General features: G+C 38.3%; 1 protein-coding gene across 6 annotated transcripts in view; it reads right to left on the bottom strand.

Annotated features, from left to right (window-relative positions):
• Positions 1-3209: 3209 nt before the first annotated feature.
• Positions 3210-25990, bottom strand: part of STXBP5L (syntaxin binding protein 5L) — a 447507-nt gene continuing 424726 nt past the window's right edge. For all 6 annotated transcript variants that reach the window (XM_044942363.2, XM_044942382.2, XM_044942371.2 and 3 more), the window contains 5 exons: positions 22948-23308; positions 18847-19012; positions 16076-16187; positions 3959-4179; positions 3210-3421 (listed from right to left, as the gene is read on the bottom strand). In XM_044942363.2, coding sequence (XP_044798298.2) covers positions 3380-3421; positions 3959-4179; positions 16076-16187; positions 18847-19012; positions 22948-23308 — 902 coding nt within the window. In that variant the 3' untranslated portion in view covers positions 3210-3379. The remainder of the gene's footprint in view (positions 3422-3958; positions 4180-16075; positions 16188-18846; positions 19013-22947; positions 23309-25990) is intronic.

The raw sequence follows: 25990 nt of genomic DNA, 5'->3' as shown, positions 1-25990 counted from the left end.
TTCCTCTTCTTCCCCAAGCCAGACCTTTCCTGTTTTGCATTTTGTCCTTTCAGGGCTATGTTGTCTGCAAATATATACAATAAACTTCTACAACCATGCTCCCTACAATGGTGCAGTCCAAATACTTGACTTACTGGCATGTATTTCTGACATCGGGAGCAGTGTGTCTGTGAAACAGTAACTGCTCAGAAGTGGGGTTGGGGCTACAGAGGACAGAGGTGAAGAAGCTGTGAAGCTACCGTGTTTCTCCTGATGCAAAGAGCAAGACCTGGCAGGAATGTTTTGGCATTGCCCTCTGTGAACAAAGGTGATCAAGTTACAGTCTCTTCCCACAAGGACAGACTGTAATCATACAGATAAACTCCTGGGTTGTCCCAATGATCCTAAACCAATGAGAGGATTTTTAGTTTACTCTTCTTAATCTCCTTCAGCCAACCTTGGACATAATCTTTATTTTCCTTTTCCTTTCTCAAAGCCATGGTAACCCCTTAATGTAGATAACAGACATATGGTTCACATTTTTGTAAAAGGACTCCAACAGTAAACTTTTTCCTTTATAATCCCTTAGTATCTTTGAGTAGTAGAGATACTGGATTCTATTTATTAATTTGAGAATCATTCAAAAGCTATATGAAAGGTTTGAAAAATCATCTTTTTGACTAAATTATCAGAAAACATCTCACTCAGTTCTGTCACCATCCTTCCAAAGTCAGACAGTGACCCTGATGATGACTAGGGCACTAAGTCTGGGTCTCAGTGAAGTATAGGAAGCAGAGCTGATAGTACTGCTTTTGCAGGGGATTAAAATAAATGATGAATCAGTCATCCATCCCTCCAAACTCCAGGGTTAATGGATAATTTATTGGTAGGGATTATTGCTGGCATTATTAGAACCAGGGAAACATATACTTCCAATTTCTCATGATGAATTATAATGCTAAAGGCCCATTTTTCTCCTGGGACACTAAGAAAGGCTTCTCTCTTTAGGGAGTCATAAGGAGATAAGGTCAACTTGTAGAGACTGCAAGCCTTATCTTCTGATATCACCTTAAGCAGACAAAATGTAATTTAATGACAACTAAGGCTCAGAGTCATTTTCTCTATCATTGTTCAAGTTACTAGGAGTATTTTTCTTATGTTTCAAGGTAGAGGCAAGACAGTTAAATAGTAGAGAAGAGAGATGTAAAGTATTCCATGCATCAACAGTAGTTGTTTTCCAAAGATGATGATGATGATTAGGTGGTGGTAGTAGTATGTATGTGTGTGTCTGTGTGCGCCTGTGCTAAGGTCAGTGCAACGGAACAGAAATGTTCAGAGAAAAATCACGTCCATATCACATTCTTGTTATTGCTATCTCTTTGAATTATAAAAATAATTTTGATACAGTAAAACCTCATTAATTTGTATTCCACTAATCACAAGTTTGTGGGATGAAGTTACCCTTACATTAAGAAAGGGTTTATAAAAATGATATTGAAAGACAAAAAGAACCTCTTTTCAAGCATTTCAGAAGAACCTCACTTCTAATTGATGTGCCAGTTATAAACTTTTGGTCTATTCATTAAAGTCAGAGTTTTAAGCACTTCTGTGAAATGCTATTTTGTCCTTTCTGGTATTTTTTTTTTTTTTTTTTGGTATGCTTTAAAATATTTTGTATTTGTTTTCTTTCTCAAAATTAATTTGCTCTTGTTAAAATTACTGAGAACATTAAAGAAAGTGCCTCTTTAAACAAATTCACCAGAAATTTAAAAACTAAAAAAAAAAAAAAAGCGCAAATACTATTTTTGGCTACTAAAAGATCCTGGACTTAAGGAAAACGGTGAATTCTGAAGAAACACAATGTAAGTCTATTAAGACCTTGATTAACCAAAATTCAATGAGCCGAACCCATTAATTTTCTTTAAAAAGATTATTTTTGAAAGAACAACATACATATTATTGGATGGGTCCCAGAATCTGCATTCCTATGGCCTGACTTCCAGAATCATGTTAAATAATGGTAGTAGGTGTCTTGTTTTGTTGGCCTCTACTACTTCTCTGTTCTGATAGATATCTTTTATCATATTAAGGATATTCTTTATTCCACTTTTAAAAGTTTTTAATAAGGAATCGGTGTTTGTTTGGTATCTATTGACATAATCCTGTAGTTTATGTTATTCAGCCAATTGAGTGACAAAGTATTGATTTTGCATCATTACACTCTCTATGACTAAACCCAAGCTAGCAAAAACACCACCACATTTTATAACCTGGTAATAAATATTGAACCAAAAAGCAATTTCTAATGAAAGCCCTTGTTAATCAGAAATGTCAGAATCCCTTTCTTAAAACATTAACTGAGGTTTTACTGAATCAGACTAGAGAATGACCAGTTTGGTCTGTGAGTATCAGGCTGCAAGAGCACCTTTGATTGAAGACCCCACAGGGACTGAACAGTAATATACTGTGTAATTGGCAGACAAGGATACAAATGGAGCATTAAAAATATATCACTTTAGAAACTGAAACCAGAGTGTGTGAAATCAGTTCTGAAAGCTAACTGCATTGATCTTGTAAGTCTAGTTTCCCCGAACCTATTGTCAACTCCCCTGCAGAGTATAAGCCAAGCTGAAAAAACGCTTCAAGGTGACCCAACCCTGCATTGGTTGTGACTAAAAATAGCAACTTGTTCTGAAGGTGATGGAAATAATTGTGTTAGGAATAATTTACTGTATTTGATTATGACTGAGAACTGTGAATAATGTAAAATATTATGGAGAGAGAACAATGTTACTCAGACTCTTGACATAAGAATTCAATAATGTCCTAGTATATAATGAAAGTTATAGATGACAAGAAAACTCTGGTTTGTTTGCTTTGTCAGTTGGGCATCGCAAATGTACTTGAAATGCACTGATATCGTCTAATGCAGATTTTTTTTAAATTGTCAGGTGTGGCCCAATTTATAAAAATAGTTTACCATAAATCTTTTTCTTTTTGTCACAACATGCTTTTTGCTTTTCCTCTTAAGATGTTAATTTATCATGCATTTTTTTTTCATTAAGTGCATTAATGCTTTTTGTTTGTACAGGATTTTTTCAAATCAGAAGGACTCCCCGTAGTTCCTAAATGTAAATCCTTAGCAAACGACATGCCAAGATGATAGCTCCATTCCATGTGGGAAAAGGCAAATTCAGCCATATCTTGGGATTTTAACCAGGATTCCAGCCTTGGGTTGTACAATGTCTCTGATAAGTCTCCCTTATGATAAATTCAGATGGACTGTAATGGAACATTTTGTAGAAGAAACTGGCTTCTAGCAGTTGAATATTGATGCTGGGAATAAATTTGGTTTCCCTGAATAATGGTTTCTCAAAGCAGTCATAGCTTCTTTAGAAGTTTAGAATTGGTACCATTTCTTATCCTTATATTTCAGCATTAACTGCAAAGAAAAAAATAGTCACATAAGATGTTAAAAAATATTTAAAAGTTCTAATCCAAGCTCATGTTGAGCACATCATACATACCAAAACCTCAAAACTTCTAAAACGACCTTTATATTGTGAAATAAACTACAGATAGATATTTTTACAAACCAGTCAAGCTCTAAAGATTTGCCTGACAGGAAATGATTTTTAATGATTGAGACAAAAAGGAATGTGTGAATTCAGCCTCTGCTGCCCCTCACACCTTCTTGAGGGGGGATCGTAGTGTATCAGAACCAATAGATGATTTTCTTTAAAGCCATCCTCTAAGGTAAAGAAGTATTAATATAATACTTAAAAAAAAAAAAAAAAAAAACCCTGTTTTTTCTCCCCAATCCAAGGAGAATTATAATACATACAGCAAGGTCCCAGTTACCTTGGCTCTCACACATGATTACTTAGAGTGGCATCTCTGTTTAGGCTCTCTTGTGCAGAACCTAAATGTCTAAAGTTATTACTGGATGAAGATGCCTGTATTTACATAGGCAGCTTACCTCGTGTGCATGTTTGGAAAATGCCTCTGCACTGGTCATCATGCCTGCAGTTTTCTCTTCCAGCTCTCCTAGCCTCTGTCCTCTCTCATCAAGTGCGATCCGTGCACGAGTCAGCTCTCCCATCACCCCTCCGGCAGCGCCTTTCATCCCTTCTATACCACCTGGTCCAGGAATGTGCTGCGCGAGGCTGCGTGATGCTTTTCCTGCGGTAGCTTCCCCAACTGGGAGTTCAAGCAATAGCAATTTAAAACACTTTTTCAGTAATTCAAGTAAGTGTAGTCAGGCTTATGACCAAACAAAGTATTTATATTGAATTTTATTGTCATAATTCTCACAGAGAGACATATTTGTTCCTATCATAGATATATATGTATTTGGAGATGTTAGCATTTACCCAAAAAAATGCCTATGAAAGAGACTGAGATGTGGTTACCATATGTTTTATTGTGTATATGGGGCAGGGGTTCATACAGTAATGACATAATTGCATTTCTTCACATTACTGCATTGGTATGCTCACAATTTTATTGTGATCTCATATTTAACCCATATTAGTGTCTGTTCCAAACTCAGGCCTGATGATTTATTTAAATTTTGGCCCAGCTGGGCATTCAAAATCATCTGTGTTCATCTTCCTATCAGCCTTTGTAGCCCTTAGTAGTTTTTTTTTTTTTAATCTGAATGTGTGTGTGTGTGTTCGTGTGCCTGTGTAAATACTAGAGAATGGGGTATATATGCATTATGGGCATTAATACACATACGTTGAAACTTTATTACTTTATAAAACAGTAAAAATTTCCTCATCATTTATAAAACTCAGTTTTACTTAATTTTAATGAAGTAACTTTGGGAAAGATATATCCATTTGAATGCAGAGTTCCAAAGAACTGCAAGGAGAGATAAAGCCTTCCTCAGTGATCAGTGCAAAGAAATAGAGGAAAACAACAGAATGGGAAAGACTAGAGATCTCTTCAAGAAAATTAAAGATACCAAGAGAACATTTCATGCAAAGATGGGCACAATGAAGGACAGAAATGGTATGGACCTAACAGAAGCAGAAGATATTAAGAAGAGGTGGCAAGAATACACAGAAGAACTATACAAAAAAGATCTTCACAACCCAGATAATCACGATGGTGTGATCACTCACCTAGAGCCAGACATCCTAGAATGCAAAGAAAAGTTGGCCTTAGGAGCATCACTACGAACAAAGCTAATGGTGGTGATGGAATTCCAGTTGAGCTATTTCAAATCCTAAAGATGATGCTTTGAAAGTGCTGCACTCAATAGGTCAGCAAATTTGGAAAACTCAGCAGTGGCCACAGGACTGGAAGAGGTCAGTTTTCATTCCCATCCCCCAAAAAGGCAATGCCAAAGAATGCTCAAACTACCACACAATTGCACTCATCTCACATGCTAGTAAAATAATGCTCAAAATTCTCCAAGCCAGGCATCAGCAATACATGAACCGTGAACTTCCAGATGTTCAAGCTGATTTTAGAAAAGGCAGAGGAACCAGAGATCAAATTGCCACCATCTGCTGGATCATCAAAAAAGCAAGAGAGTTCCAGAAAAACATCTATTTCTGCTTTACTGACTATGCCACAGCCTTTGACTGTGTGGATCACAATAAACTGTGGAAAATTCTGCAAGAGATGGGAATACCAGACCACCTGACCTGCCTCTTGAGAAACCTGTATGCAGGTCAGGAAGCAACAGTTAGAACTGGACATGAAACAACAGACTCCTTTTCCTAGTATGTCAAGGCTGTATATTGTCACCCTGCTTATTTAATTTATATACAGAGTACATCATGAGAAATGCTGGGCTGGAAGAAGCACAGGCTGGAACCAAGATTGCCAGAAGAAATATCAATAACCTCAGATGACACCACCCTTATGGCAGAAAGTGAAGAAGAACTAAAGAGCCTCTTGATGAAAGTGAAAGAGGAGAGTGAAAAAGTTGGCTTAAAGCTCAACATTCAGAAAACTAAGATCATGGTATCTGGTCCCATCACTTCATGGGAAATAGATGTGGAAACAGTGGCTAACTTTATTTTTTGGACTCCAAAATCACTGCAGATAGTGACTGCAGCCATGAAATTAAAAGATGTTTACTTTATGGAAGGAAAGTTATGACCAACCTAGACAGCACATTAAAAAGCCAGAGACATTACTTTGCCAACAGAGGTCCGTCTAGTCAAGGCTATAGTTTTTCCTGTGGTCATGTATGGATGTGACAGTTGGACTGTGAAGAAAGCTGAGCGCTGAAGAATTGATGCTTTTGAACTATGGTGTTGGAGAAGACTCTTGAGAGTCCCCTGGACTGCAAGGAGATCCACCAGTCCATCCTAAAGGAGATCAGTCCTGGGTGTTCACTGGGAGGACTGATGTTGAAGCTGAAACTCCATTACTTTGGCCACCTGATGCGAAGAGCTGACTCATTTGAAAAGACCCTGATGCTGGGAAAGATTGAGGGCAGGAGGAGAAGGAGACGACAGAGGATGAGATGGTTGGGTGGCATCACCAACTCAACATGAGTTTGGGGAGGCTCTGGGAGTTGGTGATGGACAGGGAGGCCTGGCATGCTGCAGTTCATGGGACCACAAAGAGTAACATGGCTGAGCAACTGAACTGAACTGAACTTTTAAAAATTGAAAAATAGCTATCTTGATAAAAATTTAGTGAGCAGTCCCAAGGATATAACATTAGGAGTGGAATTTAGATTAAGTTTTCTAAAAATAAGAGCTTTATTGAGATATAATTCACATATCATAAAATTCATAGCCTGCCACCCCATCACCACCTCTCACCTTTTTTTTTTTAATTTTATTTTATTTTTAAACTTTACATAATTGTATTAGTTTTGCCAAATATCAAAATGAATCTGCCACAGGCATACATGTGTTCCCCATCCTGAACCCTCCTCCCTCCCTCCCTCCCCATTCCATCCCTCTGGATCGTCCCAGGGCACCAGCCCCAAGCATCCAGTATCGTGCATCGAACCTGGACTGGCAACTCGTTTCATACATGATATTTTACATGTTTCAATGCCATTCTCCCAAATCTTCCCGCCCTCTCCCTCTCCCACAGAGTCCATAAGACTGTTCTATACATCAGTGTCTCTTTTGCTGTCTCATACACAGGGTTATTGTTGCCATCTTTCTAAATTCCATATATATGTGTTAGTATACTGTATTGGTGTTTTTCTTTCTGGCTTACTTCACTCTGTATAATAGGCTCCAGTTTCATCCACCTCATTAGAACTGATTCAAATGTATTCTTTTTAATGGCTGAGTAATACTCCATTGTGTATATATACCATAGCTTTCTTATCCATTCATCTGCTGATGGACATCTAGGTTGCTTCCATGTCCTGGCTATTATAAACACTGCTGCGATGAACATTGGGGTACATATGTCTCTTTCCCTTCTGGTTTCCTCAGTGTGTATGCCCAGCAGTGGGATTGCTGGATCATAAGGCAGTTCTATTTCCAGTTTTTTAAGGAATCTCCACACTGTTCTCCATAGTGGCTGTACTAGTTTGCATTCCCACCAACAGTGTAAGAGGGTTCCCTTTTCTCCACACCCTCTCCAGCATTTATTACTTGTAGACTTTTGGATCGCAGCCATTCTGACTGGTGTGAAATGGTACCTCATCGTGGTTTTGATTTGCATTTCTCTGATAATGAGTGATGTTGAGCATCTTTTCATGTGTTTGTGAGCCATCTGTATGTCTTCTTTGGAGAAATATCTATTTAGTTCTTTGGCCCATTTTTTGATTGGGTCATTTATTTTTCTGGAGTTGAGCTGTAGGAGTTGCTTGTATATTCTCGAGATTAGTTGTTTGTCAGTTGCTTCATTTGCTATTATCTTCTCCCATTCTGAAGGCTGTCTTTTCACCTTGCTAATAGTTTCCTTTGATGTGCAGAAGCTTTTAAGGTTAATGAGGTCCCATTTGTTTATTTTTGCTTTTATTTCCAATATTCTGGGAGGTGGGTCATAGAGGATCCTGCTGTGATGTATGTCAGAGAGTGTTTTGCCTATGTTCTCCTCTAGGAGTTTTATAGTTTCTGGTCTTACGTTGAGATCTTTAATCCATTTTGAGTTTATTTTTGTGTATGGTGTTAGAAAGTGTTCTAGTTTCATTCTTTTACAAGTGGTTGACCAGATTTCCCAGCACCACTTGTTAAAGAGATTGTCTTTAATCCATTGTATATTCTTGCCTCCTTTGTCAAAGATAAGGTGTCCATATGTGCGTGGTTTTATCTCTGGGCTTTCTATTTTGTTCCATTGATCTATATTTCTGTCTTTGTGCCAGTGCCATACTGTCTTGATAACTGTGGCTTTGTAGTAGAGCCTGAAGTCAGGCAGGTTGATTCCTCCAGTTCCATTCTTCTTTCTCAAGATCGCTTTGGCTATTCGAGGTTTTTTGTATTTCCATACAAATTGTGAGATTATTTGTTCTAGCTCTGTGAAGAATACTGTTGGTAGCTTGATAGGGATTGCATTGAATCTATAAATTGCTTTGGGTAGTATACTCATTTTCATTATATTGATTCTTCCGATCCATGAACATGGTATATTTCTCCATCTATTAGTGTCCTCTTTGATTTCTTTCACCAGTGTTTTATAGTTTTCTATATATAGGTCTTTAGTTTCTTTAGGTAGATATAGTCCTAAGTATTTTATTCTTTCTGTTGCAATGGTGAATGGAATTGTTTCCTTAATTTCTCTGTTTTCTCATTATTAGTGTATAGGAATGCAAGTGATTTCTGGGTGTTGATTTTATATCCTGCAACTTTACTATAGTCATTGATTAGTTCTAGTAATTTTCTGGTGGAGTCTTTAGGGTTTTCTATGTAGAGGATCATGTCATCTGCAAACAGTGAGAGCTTTACTTCTTCTTTTCCAGTTTGGATTCCTTTTATTTCTTTTTCTGCTCTGATTGCTGTGCGCAAAACTTCCAAAACTATGTTGAATAGTAATGGTGAGAGTGGGCACCCTTGTCTTGTTCTTAGAGGAAATGCTTTCAGTTGTTCACCATTGAGGATGTTTGCTGTGGGTTTGTCATAGATAGCTTTTATTATGTTGAGGTATGTTCCTTCTATTCCTGCTTTCTGGAGAGTTTTTATCATAAATGGATGTTGAATTTTCTCAAAGGCTTTCTCTGCATCTATTGAGATAATCATATGGTTTTTATTTTTCAATTTGTTAATGTGGTGTATTACATTGATTGATTTGCGGATATTGAAGAATCCTTGCATCCCTGGGATAAAGCCCACTTGGTCATGGTGTATGATCTTTTTAATGTGTTGTTGGATTCTGATTGCTAGAATTTTGTTAAGGATTTTTGCATCTATGTTCATCAGCGATATTGGCCTGTAGTTTTCTTTTTTTGTGGGATCTTTGTCAGGTTTTGGTATTAGGGTGATGGTGGCTCATAGAATGAGTTTGGAAGTTTACCATCCTCTGCAATTTTCTGGAAGAGTTTGAGCAGGATAGGTGTTAGCTCTTCTCTAAATTTTTGGTAGAATTCAGCTGTGAAACCATCTGAACCTGGGCTTTTGTTTGCTGGAAGATTTTTGATTACAGTTTCAATTTCCGTGCTTGTGATGGGTCTGTTAAGATTTTCTATTTCTTCCTGATCGAGTTTTGGAAAGTTGTACTTTTCTAAGAATTTGTCCATTTCTTCCACGTTGTCCATTTTATTGGCATATAATTGTTGATAGTACTCTCTTATGATCCTTTGTATTTCTGTGTTGTCTGTTGTGATCTCTCCATTTTCATTTCTAATTTTATTGATTTGATTTTTCTCCCTTTGTTTCTTGATGAGTTTGGCTAATGGTTTGTCAATTTTATTTATCCTTTCAAAAAACCAGCTTTTGGTTTTGTTGATTTTTGCTATGATCTCTTTTGTTTCTTTTGCATTTATTTCTGCTCTACGTTTTAAGATTTCTTTCCTTCTACTAACCCTGGGGTTCTTCATTTCTTCCTTTTCTAGTTGCTTTAGGTGTAGAGTTAGGTTATTTATTTGACTTTTTTCTTGTTTCTTGAGGTGTGCCTGTATTGCTATGAACTTTCCCCTTAGGACTGCTTTTACCGTGTCCCACAGGTTTTGGGTTGTTGTTGTTTTCATTGTCATTCGTTTCTATGCAAATTTTGATTTCTTTTTTGATTTCTTCTGTGATTTGTTGGTTATTCAGCAGTGTGTTGTTCAGCCTCCATATGTTGGAATTTTTAATAGTTTTTCTCCTGTAATTGAGATCTAATCTTACTGCATTGTGGTCAGAAAAGATGCTTGAAATGATGTCTATTTTTTTGAATTTACCAAGGCTAGCTTTATGGCCCAGGATGTGATCTATCCTGGAGAAGGTTCCGTGTGCACTTGAGAAAAAGGTGAAATTCATTGTTTTGGGATGAAATGTCCTATAGATATCAATTAGGTCTAACTGGTCTATTGTATCGTTTAAAGTTTGTGTTTCCTTGTTAATTTTCTGTTTAGTTGATCTATCCATAGGTGTGAGTGGGGTATTAAAGTCTCCCACTATTATTGTGTTATTGTTAATTTCCCCTTTCATACTTGTTAGCATTTGTCTTACATACTGTGGTGCTCCCGTGTTGGGTGCATATATATTTATAATTGTTATATCTTCTTCTTGGATTGATCCTTTGATCATTATGCAGTGACCATCTTTGTCTCTTTTCACAGTCTTTGTTTTAAAGTCTATTTTATCTGATATGAGTATTGCTACTCCTGCTTTCTTTTGGTCCTTATTTGCATGGAAAATCTTTTTCCAGCCCTTCACTTTCAGTCTGTATGTGTCCCCTGTTTTGAGGTGGGTCTCTTGTAGACAACATATGTAGGGGTCTTGTTTTTGTATCCATTCAGCCAGTCTTTGTCTTTTGGTTGGGGCATTCAACCCATTTACGTTTAAGGTAATTACTGATAAGTATGATCCCGTTGCCATTTACTTTATTGTTTCAGGTTCGAATTTATACACCGTTTTTGTGTTTCCTGTCTAGAGAATATCCTTTAGTATTTGTTGGAGAGCTGGTTTGGTGGTGCAGAATTCTCTCAGCTTTTGCTTGTCTGAAAAGCTTTTGATTTCTCCTTCATACTTGAATGAGATCCTTGCTGGGTACAATAATCTGGGCTGTAGGTTATTTTCTTGCATCATTTTAAGTATGTCTTGCCATTCCCTCCTGGCTGAAGAGTTTCTATTGAAAGATCAGCTGTTATCCTTATGGGTATTCCCTTGTGTGTTATTTGTTGTTTTTCCCTTGCTGCTTTTAATATTTGTTCTTTGTGTTTGATCTTTGTTAATTTGATTAATATGTGTCTTGGGGTGTTTCGACTTGGGTTTATCCTGTTTGGGACTCTCTGGGTTTCTTGGACTTGGGTGATTATTTCCTTCCCCATTTTAGGGAAGTTTTCAACTATTATCTCCTCAAGTATTTTCTCATGGTCTTTCTTTTTGTGTTCTTCTTCTGGGACCCCTATGATTCGAATGCTGTAGTGTTTAATATTGTCCTGGAGGTCTCTGAGATTGTCCTCATTTCTTTTAATTCGTTTTTCTTTTATCCTCTCTGATTCATTTATTTCTACCATTCTATCTTCTAATTCACTAATCCTATCTTCTGCCTCTGTTCTACTATTTGTTGCCTCCAGAGTGTTTTTAATTTCACTTATTGCATTATTCATTATATATTGACTCTTTTTTATTTCTTCTAAGTCCTTGTTAAACCTTTCTTGCATCTTCTCAATCCTTGCCTCCAGGCTATTTATCTGTGATTCCATTTTAATTTCAAGATTTTGGATCAATTTCACTATCATTATTCGGAATTCTTTTATCACGTAGATTCCCTATCTCTTTCTCTTTTGTTTGGTTTGGTGGGCATTTATCCTGTTCCTTTATCTGCTGGCTATTCCTCTGTCTCTTCATCTTGTTTAAATTGCTGAGTTTGGGGTGTCCTTTCTGTATTCTGGCAGTTTGTGGAGTTCTCTTTATTGTGGCATTTCCTCACTGTGTGTGGGTTTGTACAGGTGGCTTGTCACGGTTTCCTGGTTAGGGAAGCTTGTGTCGATGTTCTGGTGGATGGAGCTGTATTTCTTCTCTCTGGAGTGTAATGAAATGTCCAGTAATGAGTTATGAGATGTCTATGGTTTTGGGGTGACTTTGGGCAGCCTGTATCTTGAAGCTCAGGGCTGTGTTCCTTTGTTGCTGGAGAATTTGCTTGGTATGTCTTGCCCTGGAACTTGTTGGCCCTTGTGTGGTGCTTGGTTTCAGTGTCGGTATGGAGGCGTTTGATGAGCTCCTGTCAATTAATGTTCCTTGGAGTCAGGAGTTCCCTGGAGTTAGGGTTTGGACTTAAGCCTCCTACTTCCAGTTATCGGTCTTATTTTTACAGTAGTTTCAAAACTTCTCCTTCTATACAGCACCATTGATAAAACATCTACGTTAAAGATGAAAAGTTTCTCTACTGTGAGGGTCTCTCAGAGAGGTTCACAGCGTTACATGGAGAAGAGAAGTGGGAGGAGGGAGTTAGAGGTGACCCAAATGAGATGAGGTGGAATCAATAGTGGAGAGAGTGGGCTAGCCAGTAGTCACTTCCTTATGTGCACTCCACAACTGGACCACTCAGAGATGTTCATGGAGTTATACAGAGAAGAGAAGAAGGAGGCAGGAGACAGAGGTGGCCAGAAGGATAAAAGGGGGAAATGAAAAGGAGGGAGACAGATCCAGCCAGTAATCAGTTCCCTAAGTGTTCTCCACCATCTGGAACACACAGAAATTCACAGAGTTGGGTAGAGTAGAGAGGGGTTAGGGAGGAGATACAGGCGACCTGGTGGAGAAAACGGAGAGTCCAAAGGGAGAGAGAGCAGTGAAGCCAGTAATCTCGTACACTAGTGAAAAATGGGTCCTGAAGATTGGGTTCTTAAAGGTACACAATTGGTAACAAATACATAAAAGCAAAAATTAAAAATCTAGAGTAGAGTTTGGAATTTCAAAAATGCGATGTTAATGAAAAGAAGAAGGAAAAGAAAGAGAGAAAAAACGAACAAAGAAAAACAAACAAGGTTGCGAAAATTATAAAGAAACTACAGGTACAAAATTGATAACTAATACCAAAAAGCAAAAATTAAAAATCTAGAGTAGAGTTTGGAATTTCAAAAATACAATGTTAAAAAAAAAAAAAAGAAGAAGAAGAAGAAAAATAAAGAGAGAAAACAAACAAACCAACAAAAACAATGTCGCAAAAATTATAAAGAAAATACAGGTACAAAATTGATATCAAATACCAAAAAGCATAAATTAAAAATCTTGAGTAGAGTTTGGAATTGCAGATATACGATGTTATACAAAAGAAGAAGAGAAAGAAACAGAGGAAAAAAAAAGTCACAGAAATTATGAAAAAAACTATAGGTACAAAATTGATAACATATACCAAAAGGATAAAATTAAAAATCTAGAGTAGAGTTTGGAATTTCAAAAATACAATGTTAAAGAAAAGAAGAACAAGAACAAAACAAAACAAAACACGGTCAAAAAATTATAAAATATATATATGAAGTTTGCCGAAGAAAAAAAAATAGGGTCTTTTTTTTTTTTGCAAAGTAATAGTTATAAAAGTGAAAATTAAAGGACCATAGAGGACTTAAAATTTTTTTTTTTTTAATTTAAGGAAAAAAAAAAAGAAAGATTGATCGTAAAAATAGTAAAAATATATCTAGGTCTTTCTCTGGTTTTGTTGTGAGTATTGTGGGTTCAGTTCATTTTTGGCTAGTTCCTTGGTCTGACTTATATTTCTCAAGATCTATAGGCCCCTTCCTATGTAGTTCGTAGTAACCACAGGGTTTTAATCTATGGCCTGTAGCTTCCAAGGCGTTTCCCTCTGTTATAGCTTCTTCTGTTTGCTGGTCTTTTCAGTGTCTGGTTCCCGCCCTGACACAAAGGGGACAGTGGAGGACACTATTTTTTTCATTTTATTTAGGCTCACTTGTTCAGCCACGCTGTGGGGAGGGAGGGAGGGATGCTGCAAACAGATAACACTGGCGTGCGCTCGCAGTGCCTCAGCCACACTGGGTCTGCCCCCGCTCACGGCGCGTGTAGCCTCCCTGCCCACACTGCTCGGGCTCTAGGTTGTTCCGCTGGGAACAATCAGAGGCTGGCCCAGGGCTGAGCTCCCAGGTCCAAGCCGCTCAGGTTCAGGCACTCGGGTAGTCCTCAGAGGCGCAGACTCGGTTGGGCCTGCGTTTTGTGCTCTTCCCAGATCTGCGCAGCTCAGGTGATGTGTTTGGCGGGCGCCAATGCTGCAACTTATCGCCTCCCTGCCACTCGGTTATCTGGGTGTAAAACCAGCGCACCTTCTCAGGCAGATGTTGACCGTCCAGACCCCCAAAAAGTTTTAGTTAGCAAAGAAGCCTGCTTACAGTTTTATAGATAGTGTCTCTCTTGGGCTGCGATTGCCCCCTTACGGCTCTGGCTGCCTGTCACCGGAGGGGGAAGGTCTGCAGCCGGCTATCTCTGTTCAGTCCTTTGTTCTGTGCGCGGGCCTGGCGGTATCTTAGGTTAGGGCTGGCTTTTCGCGTGGTAGATATCCCACAGTCTGGTTTGCTAGCCCAAATTATTTCGCTCAGATAACGCTCAGGACATTCGGGCTGATTCTTACTCTAAGGGACACAGCCCGCACCCCGCTTCCCTGCCCAGCCCCTGCTTGCTAATGCTGTGTGCAGGCGTCTGCGCTGCTTCTCCGTTGGGGGAGTTACCGTAGGGCTCGCAATCTGTGATTTTTAATTGTTTATTTATTTTTTTCTCCCTTTTATGTTGCCCTCTGTGCTTCCAAAGCTCGGCACAGATTCGGCAGTGAGAAGGTTTCCTGGTGTTTGGAAACTTCTCTCTTTTTAAGACTCCCTTCCCGGGAAGGAACTCCGTCCCTCCCTCTTTTGTCTCTTTTTTTGTCTTTTATATTTTTTCCTACCTCCTTTCGAAGAGTTGGGTTGCTTTTCTGGGTGCGTGATGTCCTCTGCTGGCATTCAGAAGTTGTTTTGTGGAATTTACTCGACGTTTAAATGCTCTTTTGATGAATTTGTGGGGGAGAAAGTGTTCTCCCCGTCCTACTCCTCCGCCATCTTGGCTCCTCTACCTCTCGCCTTTTTAAAAAAATTTTCTGGCTACGGTGCATAGCTTGTGGGATATTAGGTTCGGACCGGGGATCAAACCCTGGTAACAGCAGTGAAAGCACCTAGTCCTAACCACTGTACCTCCAGGGAATCCCTCAGTTCACCCTTTGTAAGGGTACAGTTAAGTAGGTTTTAACTGATTCTCAGACTTGTGCAACTATCACCACTATCTAATTTTAGAACATTTTTATCACCACCCAAAGAAATTCTGTACCCATTAGTCCCTCCTTGCCCTGGTCCCTGGCAACTACTGACTTTCTGTCTCTATGGATTTGTCTATTCTGAACATTTTGTACAAAAGGAATAATACAATATGTGGCCTTTTTGTCTTCCTTTAATTTAGCATTATGTTTTCAAGGGTAATCCATGTTTAGCAGGTATCAAATGTCATTACCTTTTATAGATGAATAATAGTCCATTTTATGGAAGCACCTAGATATTTTGCATAGTTAAAAATTCAAGGAAAAAGGAGTTTTGACCTGTAGAGATCACACAGTGGGTGAGAGAATCTGGAAAAATCTTAATTTCTCTTTGAGAATGTGCGTTTTGATGATTATTCTTCAGAGTCTCTGGTAGATATTTTTTACGTGATTTATTCTGTACCATTGGTAAACCTTGAATTCTGAATAAAGAACTTGTTTCCTAGAAGTAGTTAGAGGCAGGCAGATTCAAAAACATTTTTTCAGATTTAAGTAACCAAGTGCCTTCACCTTGCCTTGCAGGTCTGATCTACCTGCAAATGACACATTTATTAGCTTACTCATTATTTGTATGAATTACATGTACTATTTTTGTTAAACTGTTTCTAAAACAAAGTGACCAGTTCTATTCATGTTTGGTAAACAAATAATTTTCATGGTATGGAAGCAAAGCCCTCGTCTAGAAAGAGGTTGTCTGTTTTTTGATACAGTTTGTAATCAGGAGTTTACTCACAAAGCTCTTCTCTGTCAAATGTTTGTCCACTTCCACCAAACAGGCCCTTGAGAAAGCCTCTGTTTTGAGCTTCTGGTGTCTCTATAGGAGTAAACAAATCTCCCAGCATGTCCTATATCAAATTTAAAGAAAAAAGCATTAGACTAAGGATAAATTAATAGGTCAAAAGATAACTGGTGGCAGGTTAGAGCACGTCATGCAAAGGCTGAAAAATCTGGTTCTCCATATATTTTCGTGGTAGTTTTTGCTTAGTTTCTAATTCCCTCTCTCTGGCACTTGTTCCTCCACCGTCTTTCTTTCCTTTCCCTTTTCCAAGAACTGGCATCCTAAAATATTCACTTTTCTGACCTCTTGTCATCTTCCTTCTACAGTTAGAAAGCATAGGAAGCTAATATTCACCCTAGGATTAATTTACAGATTAATCCTGATTACAGAATTCACAGGCTTTATTATACATACTAATCAGAATTTACATAGATATGCTCCAGATATATATGTATAACTTGTTCTAACTTTTTTCTAACTTAATTTGCTATAAAATGTTTTAACTTACTTTGGTCTTTCTGTGTGTGTTGGTCGCTCAGTTGAGTCCAACTCTTTGCGACCCCATGGAGCCTGCCAGGCTCCTCCGTCCATGGGATTCTCCAGGCAAGAATCCTGGAGTGGGCTGCCATTTCCTTCTCCAGGGGATCTTCCCAACCCAGGGATCGAACCCAGGTCTCTTGCATTGCGGGCAGACCACCACCATCTGAGCACCAGGGAAGCCCTTGGTCTTTCTAAAGCAGATGAAAATTTGAGAACCATGGATTTGGAGGAACTTCAGTCCAGAGTCAGATGTGTGAGCTAGTATCAGTTTTGTGTGTGAACTTGCAGGATGACTGTCATCATCTCCCCCCCTCACCTCTACTCCTAGACCTGTGCTTTTCCTCCCAAATCCTTTCTCTTTGGAAATGGCTACACCATCTACTTAGTTCCCCAACCCAGAAATACAGGAATAATTATTAATTCCTTCCTTTTCTTCACTCCTCTATCTAATAACCCTCCAATCCAACCGATCACAGTTTATAGTCATTGAATATGCTAATTTTTTCTATCACTGTTGGCTGTCTTATTTCAAGCCACTATTATTTCTGGCCTTAATTATTTAAAAAATAATGCCTCCAAATTGTTCTCCCTACTTTTAGCCTTAACTCTTCCAAACAAATTGTCATACTGCAACCAGAATATTAGTTTTAATAAACAAATTTGCTAAACCTTTTCAATGACTTCCTATTGCCCTGGGGATAAATGCCAGATTTCTTAAGGAGCTTACAAGGTGTTCCAAGCTCTATTCTTGACTAAGTCTCCATCAGCACTCCTTCACTCTCTCCACTTCCCAACTCTACTTTCTTAGCAGTTTCCTGAACCTTGGGGCTTTCACATGCCTCTGCTCTGTCAAGAATATTATTATTACCTTTCCCACCTCCAGCCATCTATTCCCTGTGGACAGCTCCTATTCATCCTTCACAACCTTTTTCTAACCACCCCTTCCCTTTTGCTCCATTAACCCAGTCCGCTCTTAATGTGTCTCTCTAGCACTGGCAGAGCCATGTACAGACAACCATTTTCCAGAATATTGTGGTTATCTATTTCTCTCTCCTTCCACACTACCAGGTAGGGACTTGTATCTTGTTTATGATTGTACTCCTACAGCCCAGCCAAGTACTAGGCATATAAAAAACTTAAGTATATGTTGAATAACATTTATTATTATTTATTTTTAAAACTTAGTATGTTCCAGGCATTCTTCTCAGTGCTTTACATGAATTCTTTCTTAATTCTCACAGTAATGCTTCAAGGTAGAACATAGGACTTCTCTGGTGGCTCAGACAGTAAAGTGTCTGTCTACAATGTGGGAGACCCGGGTTCAATCCCTGGTTTGGGAAGATCCCCTGAAGAAGGAAATGGCAATCCACTCCAGTACTATTGCCTGGAAAATCCCATGGACAGAGGAGCCTGGTAGGCTACAGTCCACGGGGTCGCAAAGAGTCGGACACGAGGTAGAACATACAAGTAGATTAAGTAAAATAGCCAAAGTTATACCAGTAGGCAAAATGCAGCTTAAACAGTTCAGAACTTATACTGTGAACCTCTATATTGTAATAATTTTAGTTTTCTTTTCTCTAAAATAAGGGAGAGAAACCAATTAAATCCTTAGGATGTCTTTTAAAATTTTATGACATTTACTTATCCAAGATTAAATAAATTCTTTTATATTTATTTTGTTTCTAAGCTCTGCTTACTGCTATGATCAAGGACAAATGCCCATTTTTTTTTTTAAACTTTACAATATTGTATTAGTTTTGCCAAATATCGAAATGAATCCACCACAGGTATACTTGTGTTCCCCATCCTGAACCCTCCTCCCTCCCCATACCCATTTCTAACCTATAGGATATATATTTATTTTGTATGGCCCACAATTAAGGTTTCTTTTTTTTTAAGTCTGTTAACTCTGAATTGTAGGCAAAACAAACAATGAAATAAACAGAACAACCATTGATATATATGATCTCCACATTCTTCCCACAAACCCCTTTTTCTTATTTTTTTTTCTGTGTATATCTGGAACCACAGTAGAACTTGGTAGCATCACCAGGATGAACATATATACAAAACATGTTCTAGGGCAGGCATGTTTGTTGTCTAGCCTAATAATATTTGAGCTTTTAGACCTCTCTCTCATTCTCTTTTTTACAACTACGTTCAATGTTTATTCATAAATGACCTACCTGTAGATTATCACACATCTCTTGGCTGTATGTTAACCTTTGAATTTCAGTAGGAGAGACGAGGTATAATGCCTGTCCTTCATTGGTGAAACAAAATGTCCGTGCTATCCGCATGTCTGTCAGTGGCAAATAATTAACATCTAACATTGGGCGAAGACTAGGTAGGCTGAATGGAAAAAACCAAATCCATATTTCAATATCAAGTTGTTAGAAGCTTTTAATTTCTGTATATAAAATATAGCAATCTTTACATAAAACAGTAATTTTTATACTACTATTTTATGGTTGTTTCTTCTTATCTTCTTGAAGTCTCAATGGTAGTAAACTAGAACTTCATGTAAAATCATTTTCACAAAAAATTATGGTACAGTTCTATTTTAATCCACACAGATACTTAGCAGATGTCCTTGAAGGCTGGATTAAATGCACTGGCCAGCAATTTCAAAATGCTCTGTGCAGAATTTCACAGGTTCCTACTGTTGTAATCTTTTATTATGGCAGAAACACTATAACTAGAAAGTGGCTACCTGCATACTTGCTCCATTGTCTCTTTTTAAGGCAAAATTCCTGGGTCTGAGGTTTTACACTGATGTGTGTCTAGTTCACTATGCCTGGGAATGGACTGGCTTTCCTCCCCATTCCTTTACTTCCTCTATACACAGAAAATGAAAATCACCTATGACTTATGGCACCTATACTGAAGGTGTGATTAGTGACTGGGACTGTTACAGAATTAGTTATAAACAATAGATCAAAATTTGCACATCCAAATGAATACTGCATCTCAGGTGTCTTACTGATTGGCTATTTCGTTGTTGTTCAGTCACTCAGTTGTTTCTGAATCTTTGGAACCTGTTGGACTGCAGCATGCCAGGCTCCCCTGACCTTCACTATCTCCTGGAGTTTGCTCAGACTCATCTCTATTGAGTTGGTGATGCCATCCAACCATCTCATCCTGTTACCTCCTCCTCCTCCTGCCCTCAGTCTTTCCCAGCATCAGCATCTATTCCAATGAGTCAGCTCTTCCCATTGGGTGGCCAAAATATTGGAGCTTCAGCTTTAGCATCAGTCCTTCCAATGAATATTCAGCATTGATTTCCTTTAGGATTGCCTGTGTTGATATCCTGCTGTCCAAGGGACTCTCAAGAGTCTTCTCCAGCACCACAGTTCAAAACCATCAATTCTAAGGCGCTCAGCCTTCTTTATGGTCCAACTTTCACATCCATACATGACTACTGGAAAAACCGTAGCTTTGACTATACAGACCTTTGTTAGCAAAGTAATGCCTCTGCTTTTTAATATACTGTCTAGATTTGTCATAGCTTTTCTTCCAATGAGCAAGCATCTTTTAATTTCATAGTTGCAGTCACTGTCCACAGTGATTTTGGAGCCCAAGAAAATAAAATCTGCCACTGTTCCGTTTTTTCCCCATCTATTTTCCATGAAGTGATGGCACTGGGTGCTATGATCTTAGTTTTTTGAATGTTGAGTTTTAAGCTAGTTTTTTTACTTTCCTCTTTCACCTTCATCAAAAGCCTCTTTAGTTCCTCTTTACTCTCTGCCATTATCATCTGCATATCTGAGATTGTTGATCTTTTTCCTCACAGCCATGATTCCAGCTTGTGCTTCATCCAGCGTGCCATTTCTCATGATGTACTCTGCATGTAAGCACGGTGACAATACCCCGCCTTGACTACTCCTTCCCAATTTTGAAGCAATCTGCTAGTTCATGTCTGGTTCTAACTGTTGCTTCTTGACCAGCATATAGGTTTCTCAGGAGGCAGGTAAGGTGGCCTGGTAGTCCTATCTTTTGAAGAATTTTCCACTGTTTGTTGTGATCCACACAGTCAAAGGCTTTAGCATGGTCAGTGAAGCAGAAATAGATCTTTTTCTGGAATTCTCACTATCACTGTCAAGCTAAAATCACTATCAAGCTAAAATTTCAATTGTGACAACATTGTAATGTCTTTGAATTTAAAAGAAAAATTTTGAGTGACTAAATGTGAGCTTAGGGGAGTGTACACACATTTTTTTTCCCCTTCTAAACTAAGGCATGTCAGGAGTTAAGTCATTATTTTCAAACAAGACTGGAATGGCCCTCATCAGAAATCTCTAAAAAGAATTTGAGAAAAGAAATCAGATAAAGAATAAGAAACATATAAGAGAATAAGCAGACTGTAAATGATTGTTTTTATTTTTTCAAAACTGTCTCCTCCACTAACTACCTCTCTTTGGCTTATAAGTCTACTCATGTCTCCCCTATTAAAGAAAATATAACAATAAAAACACCCTCAAAATCCCAGTTTCACTCTTGAATTACTTTCCTATCTCTCATCTCTCTTTTTACCAAAATTTCCCAAAAGAACTCTGTCTCAGGAATTGGCAAACTTTTTTTAAAGAGTCAGATAGTAAATAGTTTAGGGTTTGTAGGCCACGTGGTCTCGGGTACAACTACTCAACTCTTGCCTGTTGTGTACACGCTCTTTCTTATGGGCAATATATAAGCAAGTGGTGTGGTTGTGTTCCCCAAACCTTTATGAACATTGAGATGTGAATTTCATATACTTTCCACATATCATGAAATACTCTTCTCTGCTTTTTTCAACAACTTGAAAATGTAAAAACCATTTTTGGCTTGCAGGCTATACAGTATTATATTGGGTGGAGGGTAGAGTGGATATTGCGTGGGGTTATAGTTTTGTCAATTCCTGATCTGTGTCACTGCCTTTATTCTTGCCTCCCTTGAAATTTAGTCTTATCTTCACTGTGCTCCAAAGATTTGTTTTCTCATATATCACTAATATCTACATCTAGTGTCTTTTCTTGTACTCAAATTCTTTGATCTTTCTGTTCTAACTCTTGATCATCGTTTTGGTAGTCATCTGTCCTTTTTTTCTTTTTTTTTTATACTCTTCTATCCTTTTCATGAAGTTATGTTACTGTGATACTTTTTCTAGCTTTCTCATGACTGTTTCTCAATCTCCTTAGCTGGATTTTCTTTCTTTCTGGCACTATATAGATGTATTCATATGCATCCCCCTCCCTCAATTTTTGTCCCCAGATAAGTCTCTTCCTCCTCTTTTTTAATACTATCTTTGATGATTTCATTCACTGCCAAAACTTTCACTAATGCATTTACATAGATGATTTCCAGAGCTGAATCTTCCACCTCTATTTTTTAAGAGTCTAGACTGTAAATTGCCTGCTAAACTTACTCAAGCTGGCATATACGCACCTCATATTCCAAGTATTCATTCTCAGACTTATTTTCTCCAAATTCTCCTGACTTTCTTATCTATTCATGACATCACTATTATTCAAGTTCATGACAAAAAATTTTCACCTTTAAGTTCTCTTCTTACCCTGAGATTTAATGACCTCCATTATCTTTCACAACCAGTTTTACATTCAGAAAAATTCCCTCACATCTGTTTCTACCTAGCCTTCAATATAGCTATGACTTCAGTTCAAAAGTCCACCCCAAACTCTTCCTCCATGTGTATTTCTTAATGTATAGCCTGCAGCAGGTTCAAATAAAGGGATGATTTTTAGTATACTCTTCAGTGTTGATCTCACTTTTTCCTAAACTTGCAACATCAGGCAAATTTATTAACATGTAAAATAGAGGAAGCAGATAATACTTCATTTCCTATGTTCTAGAGAAGTTATAAGGATAAAGTTAAATTCTGTATAGAAAATTCTTGTGTGTACTGTGAAACATAGTAAAGGTAACAGTTCATTTCTTTTCCTTGTGGTTTATTCATCTTCATATATCCTGTGCCCAGCATAGCATCTGGGAGATAGGTGCTCAATAAATGTTGAATGAATGTGTGAATGACTGGAGAATCACTCTTTCCTTAGATTCCTTGATGGCAGTTAACATATATTTCATTCACAATGCAAAGCATTTTTAGCAAACAAAACCTAAAATAAACTCCAACTCTCCTCAAATTGTTGAGCAATAAAACATTCACAAACATAATGAAACAATGATCTCAGGTTGCTTCTTAATTTATCTTGCATGTTACACATATACTTTTTATAATTTTACCTTGTTTGCACTGTTATGATTACCAGATAATTTATAAAGACAGCACATACCTCATTATCATGATATGCCCATTGGCACAAAAGCATGCCAAGCAGGCACTGTTACACATGACCACCACATCTGCTTGCAGTATAAAAGATGTTTCTGTGATGTTATGAACATAGAGGCAAGTCTGAGAAGGCAGTGAGAAGACTTTAGCTTGTTTCTCTGAGCAGATTATTGTGTACTGATGATCTCCTATTTCTTGGGATGGAGAGGGGCAGTTCATGACCAGTTTCCTTCTCCAGGATTTCTCATTTTCATCTATGTTGTTTGGATCCCTCCAAACTTCATATGGTGGTTGCATTAACCCACCAGTTCGGTCCATACAGGAGAATGTTAGGACAGCTCCTTTCAATGAGAGGAATGTACCTATAAAAACAATTCCACATCACTGGCACATGAAATTCTTTCTAAAACAGGTGCTATTCATCTATGGGTGATAAATTTTTTCCTTTATATTATGATAATTTATAGTGTCATAATATTGCCATATTACACATAAATCAGTAGATTTGTGAATTTATCAGCTGCAATAACTTTGAATCATAACGAGTAAATGCTAAAAGGAGTCTAAGACATCAACTCATCAAATCCTTTCATTATATTAATAAGAAAACAGATCCAGGAAGATGATGAGTTTTGGGCCAAGACACATAACAAATTAGTGACTGAGCCTGGACTGGAACTCAAGTTTCCTAATTCCTAGTCCAGTATGCTTTCAGCAGAAGGCAATGGCATCCCACTCCAGTACTCTTGCCTGGAAAATCCCAAGGACGGAGGAGCCTGGTAGGCTGCAGTCCATGGGGTCTCGAAGAGCTAGACATGACTGAGCGACTTCCCTTTCACTTTTCACTTTCAGGCATTGGAGAAGGAAATGGCAACCCACTCCAGTGTTCTTGCCTGGAGAATCCCAGGGACGGGGGAGCCTGGTGGGCTGCCGTCTATGGGGTCGCACAGAGTCGGACACGACTGAAGCGACTTAGCAGCAGCAGTATCCTTTCACTATACTATACTGCTGCTGCTGCTAAGTCGCTTCAGTCATGTCCGACTCTGTGTGACCCATAGACGGCAGCCCACCAGGCTCCCCAGACCCTGGGATTCTCCAGGCAAGAACACTGGAGTGGGTTGCCATTTCCTTCTCCAATGCGTGAAAGTGAAGTGGCTCAGTCATGTATGACTCCTAGCAACCCCATGGACTGCAGCCTACCAGGCTCCTCCATCCATGGGATTTTCCAGGCAAGAGTACTGGAGTGGATTGCCATTGCCTTCTTCATTAAAATATTTTTTAAAAACAAATTTCAGAAAATTTATAATTTTAATTTACTGAATAACTTCAACTGAAAAGATAATCATGCCATCTGATTCCATTTCTTTATAGACTCATTCACTAGAAAATACTATTTTCTTCTTCTGAAAATGAATACTCAGAATACTTCATGAAATTTAAATATCTAGTTCATGCTAGCAATTTTGATTGTATTTTTTTAAAAACAAACTGAATTTGGTGTTTATTCAGGCTTATGCATCTTTTATACAGAAAAATGGTTTACTCACCTGGATTCTCCAAGGTTGAACATCCATGCCAGATTATTACCTATGGGTGATTTTTTACCAGTCCCAGAGATTGGATACTGCAAAGACTTAGGAGGTAACTTGGGATAGATTGACCTTTGGACACTTCCAGACTCTTCCCTAAGCAGTGCCTGAGCAGCCTTTTCTTTCCTTTGTCCTTTGACATAGTGTAGAGAGTAATGGAGGAGGGCACGGAAACTCACTCCAGTATTGTTGCCTGGAAAATTGCACAGATGAGCCTGGAGGGCTACAGTCCATGGGGTTGCAAAGAGTTGGACACAATCAAGTGACTGAGCACGCATGTAGAGAGAATAAGGAAGCTATCCCAGGCTGACATACGTCAAGAGTGTACATGTACCAGAGACTTGGAAAGGGTATTATACAAATACATTCCATTTAGAAAATACTTTATGAAGTATTAAAAATTTATAAAATTCAAAGTAACATATTTAGATGCTTTAACATCTCAGTTGTGTTTTTTAAACCCACTTTTAAAACCAAGAAGCCTGTAAATGTCTGACAAGGATAAGGGAGTAAGGGCTCAGGTGCTTTAATCTGAGGGTCAAGGTATGAAAGACCAGCTCTCAACCTACCAAGAAGGAAAATGTCTGCCAAGGACTATGATGAATGATTTAATTAGTATTCATCTAGGAGTGATCCTTCTATTCCAAAACAAAAAAAAGCTTCCATATTTCCATTGCTGCATAGCATGGAAAAACTTTCTGAAGTATATATTAACAACACCCTCAATTTAGAGATAGCCCAAAGTAGGTTAAAAAAAAACAAGAAATCTACATTTTGGAAGCCATTTTCTTTACTCCTGATGCTTACAAAGCTGTCAGTATCAAAATGACTATTTCTTAATAAGTTGCCTTGCCCAAATATCTGCTTTGTTTCCTAATTTGTGGTAAAAATGCTCTGATTATATCCTTTTCATTAGTTTTATACAAGGTTTAAGTTTTCCCTGTGCATGTTTGTGTGTGTGCTCAGTCATGTCTGACTCTTTGGAACCCCATGGACTGTAGTCCACGAGGCTCCTCGTTCATGGGATTTCCCAGGCAAGAATACTGGAGTAGGTTGCCATTTCCTCCTCCAGAGGACCTTCCTGACCCCAGGGATTGAACCCAAGTCTCCTGTGGCTCCTGCTTTGGTACCACTGAGCCACCTGAGAATCCCACCACTGTATTATTAATCTTATGATTCTGTCTTTAGTCTTTTCTAACTTAAAAAAAAAAAAAGCTTAATCAAGTCAGAATTACAACCTTACTATTTTAGAAATACACACTACAGGAAGCTTAAATTTACGAACTCCTGTAATAAAATGTTAACAGTTCAGTTCAGTCGCTCAGTCATGTCTGACTCTTTGCGACCCCATGAATCGCAGCACGCCAGGCCTCCCTGTCCATCACCAACTCCCGGAGTTTACTCAAACTCATGTCCATAGAGTTGGTGATGCCATCCAGCCATCTCATCCTCTGT

The sequence above is a fragment of the Bubalus bubalis genome, chromosome 1 (assembly GCF_019923935.1).
Source record: "Bubalus bubalis isolate 160015118507 breed Murrah chromosome 1, NDDB_SH_1, whole genome shotgun sequence".
Lineage (NCBI taxonomy): Eukaryota > Metazoa > Chordata > Mammalia > Artiodactyla > Bovidae > Bubalus > Bubalus bubalis.
The sequence above is the reverse complement of the archived record's forward strand: the minus strand, read 5'-3'. Positions and strand labels throughout refer to the sequence as shown.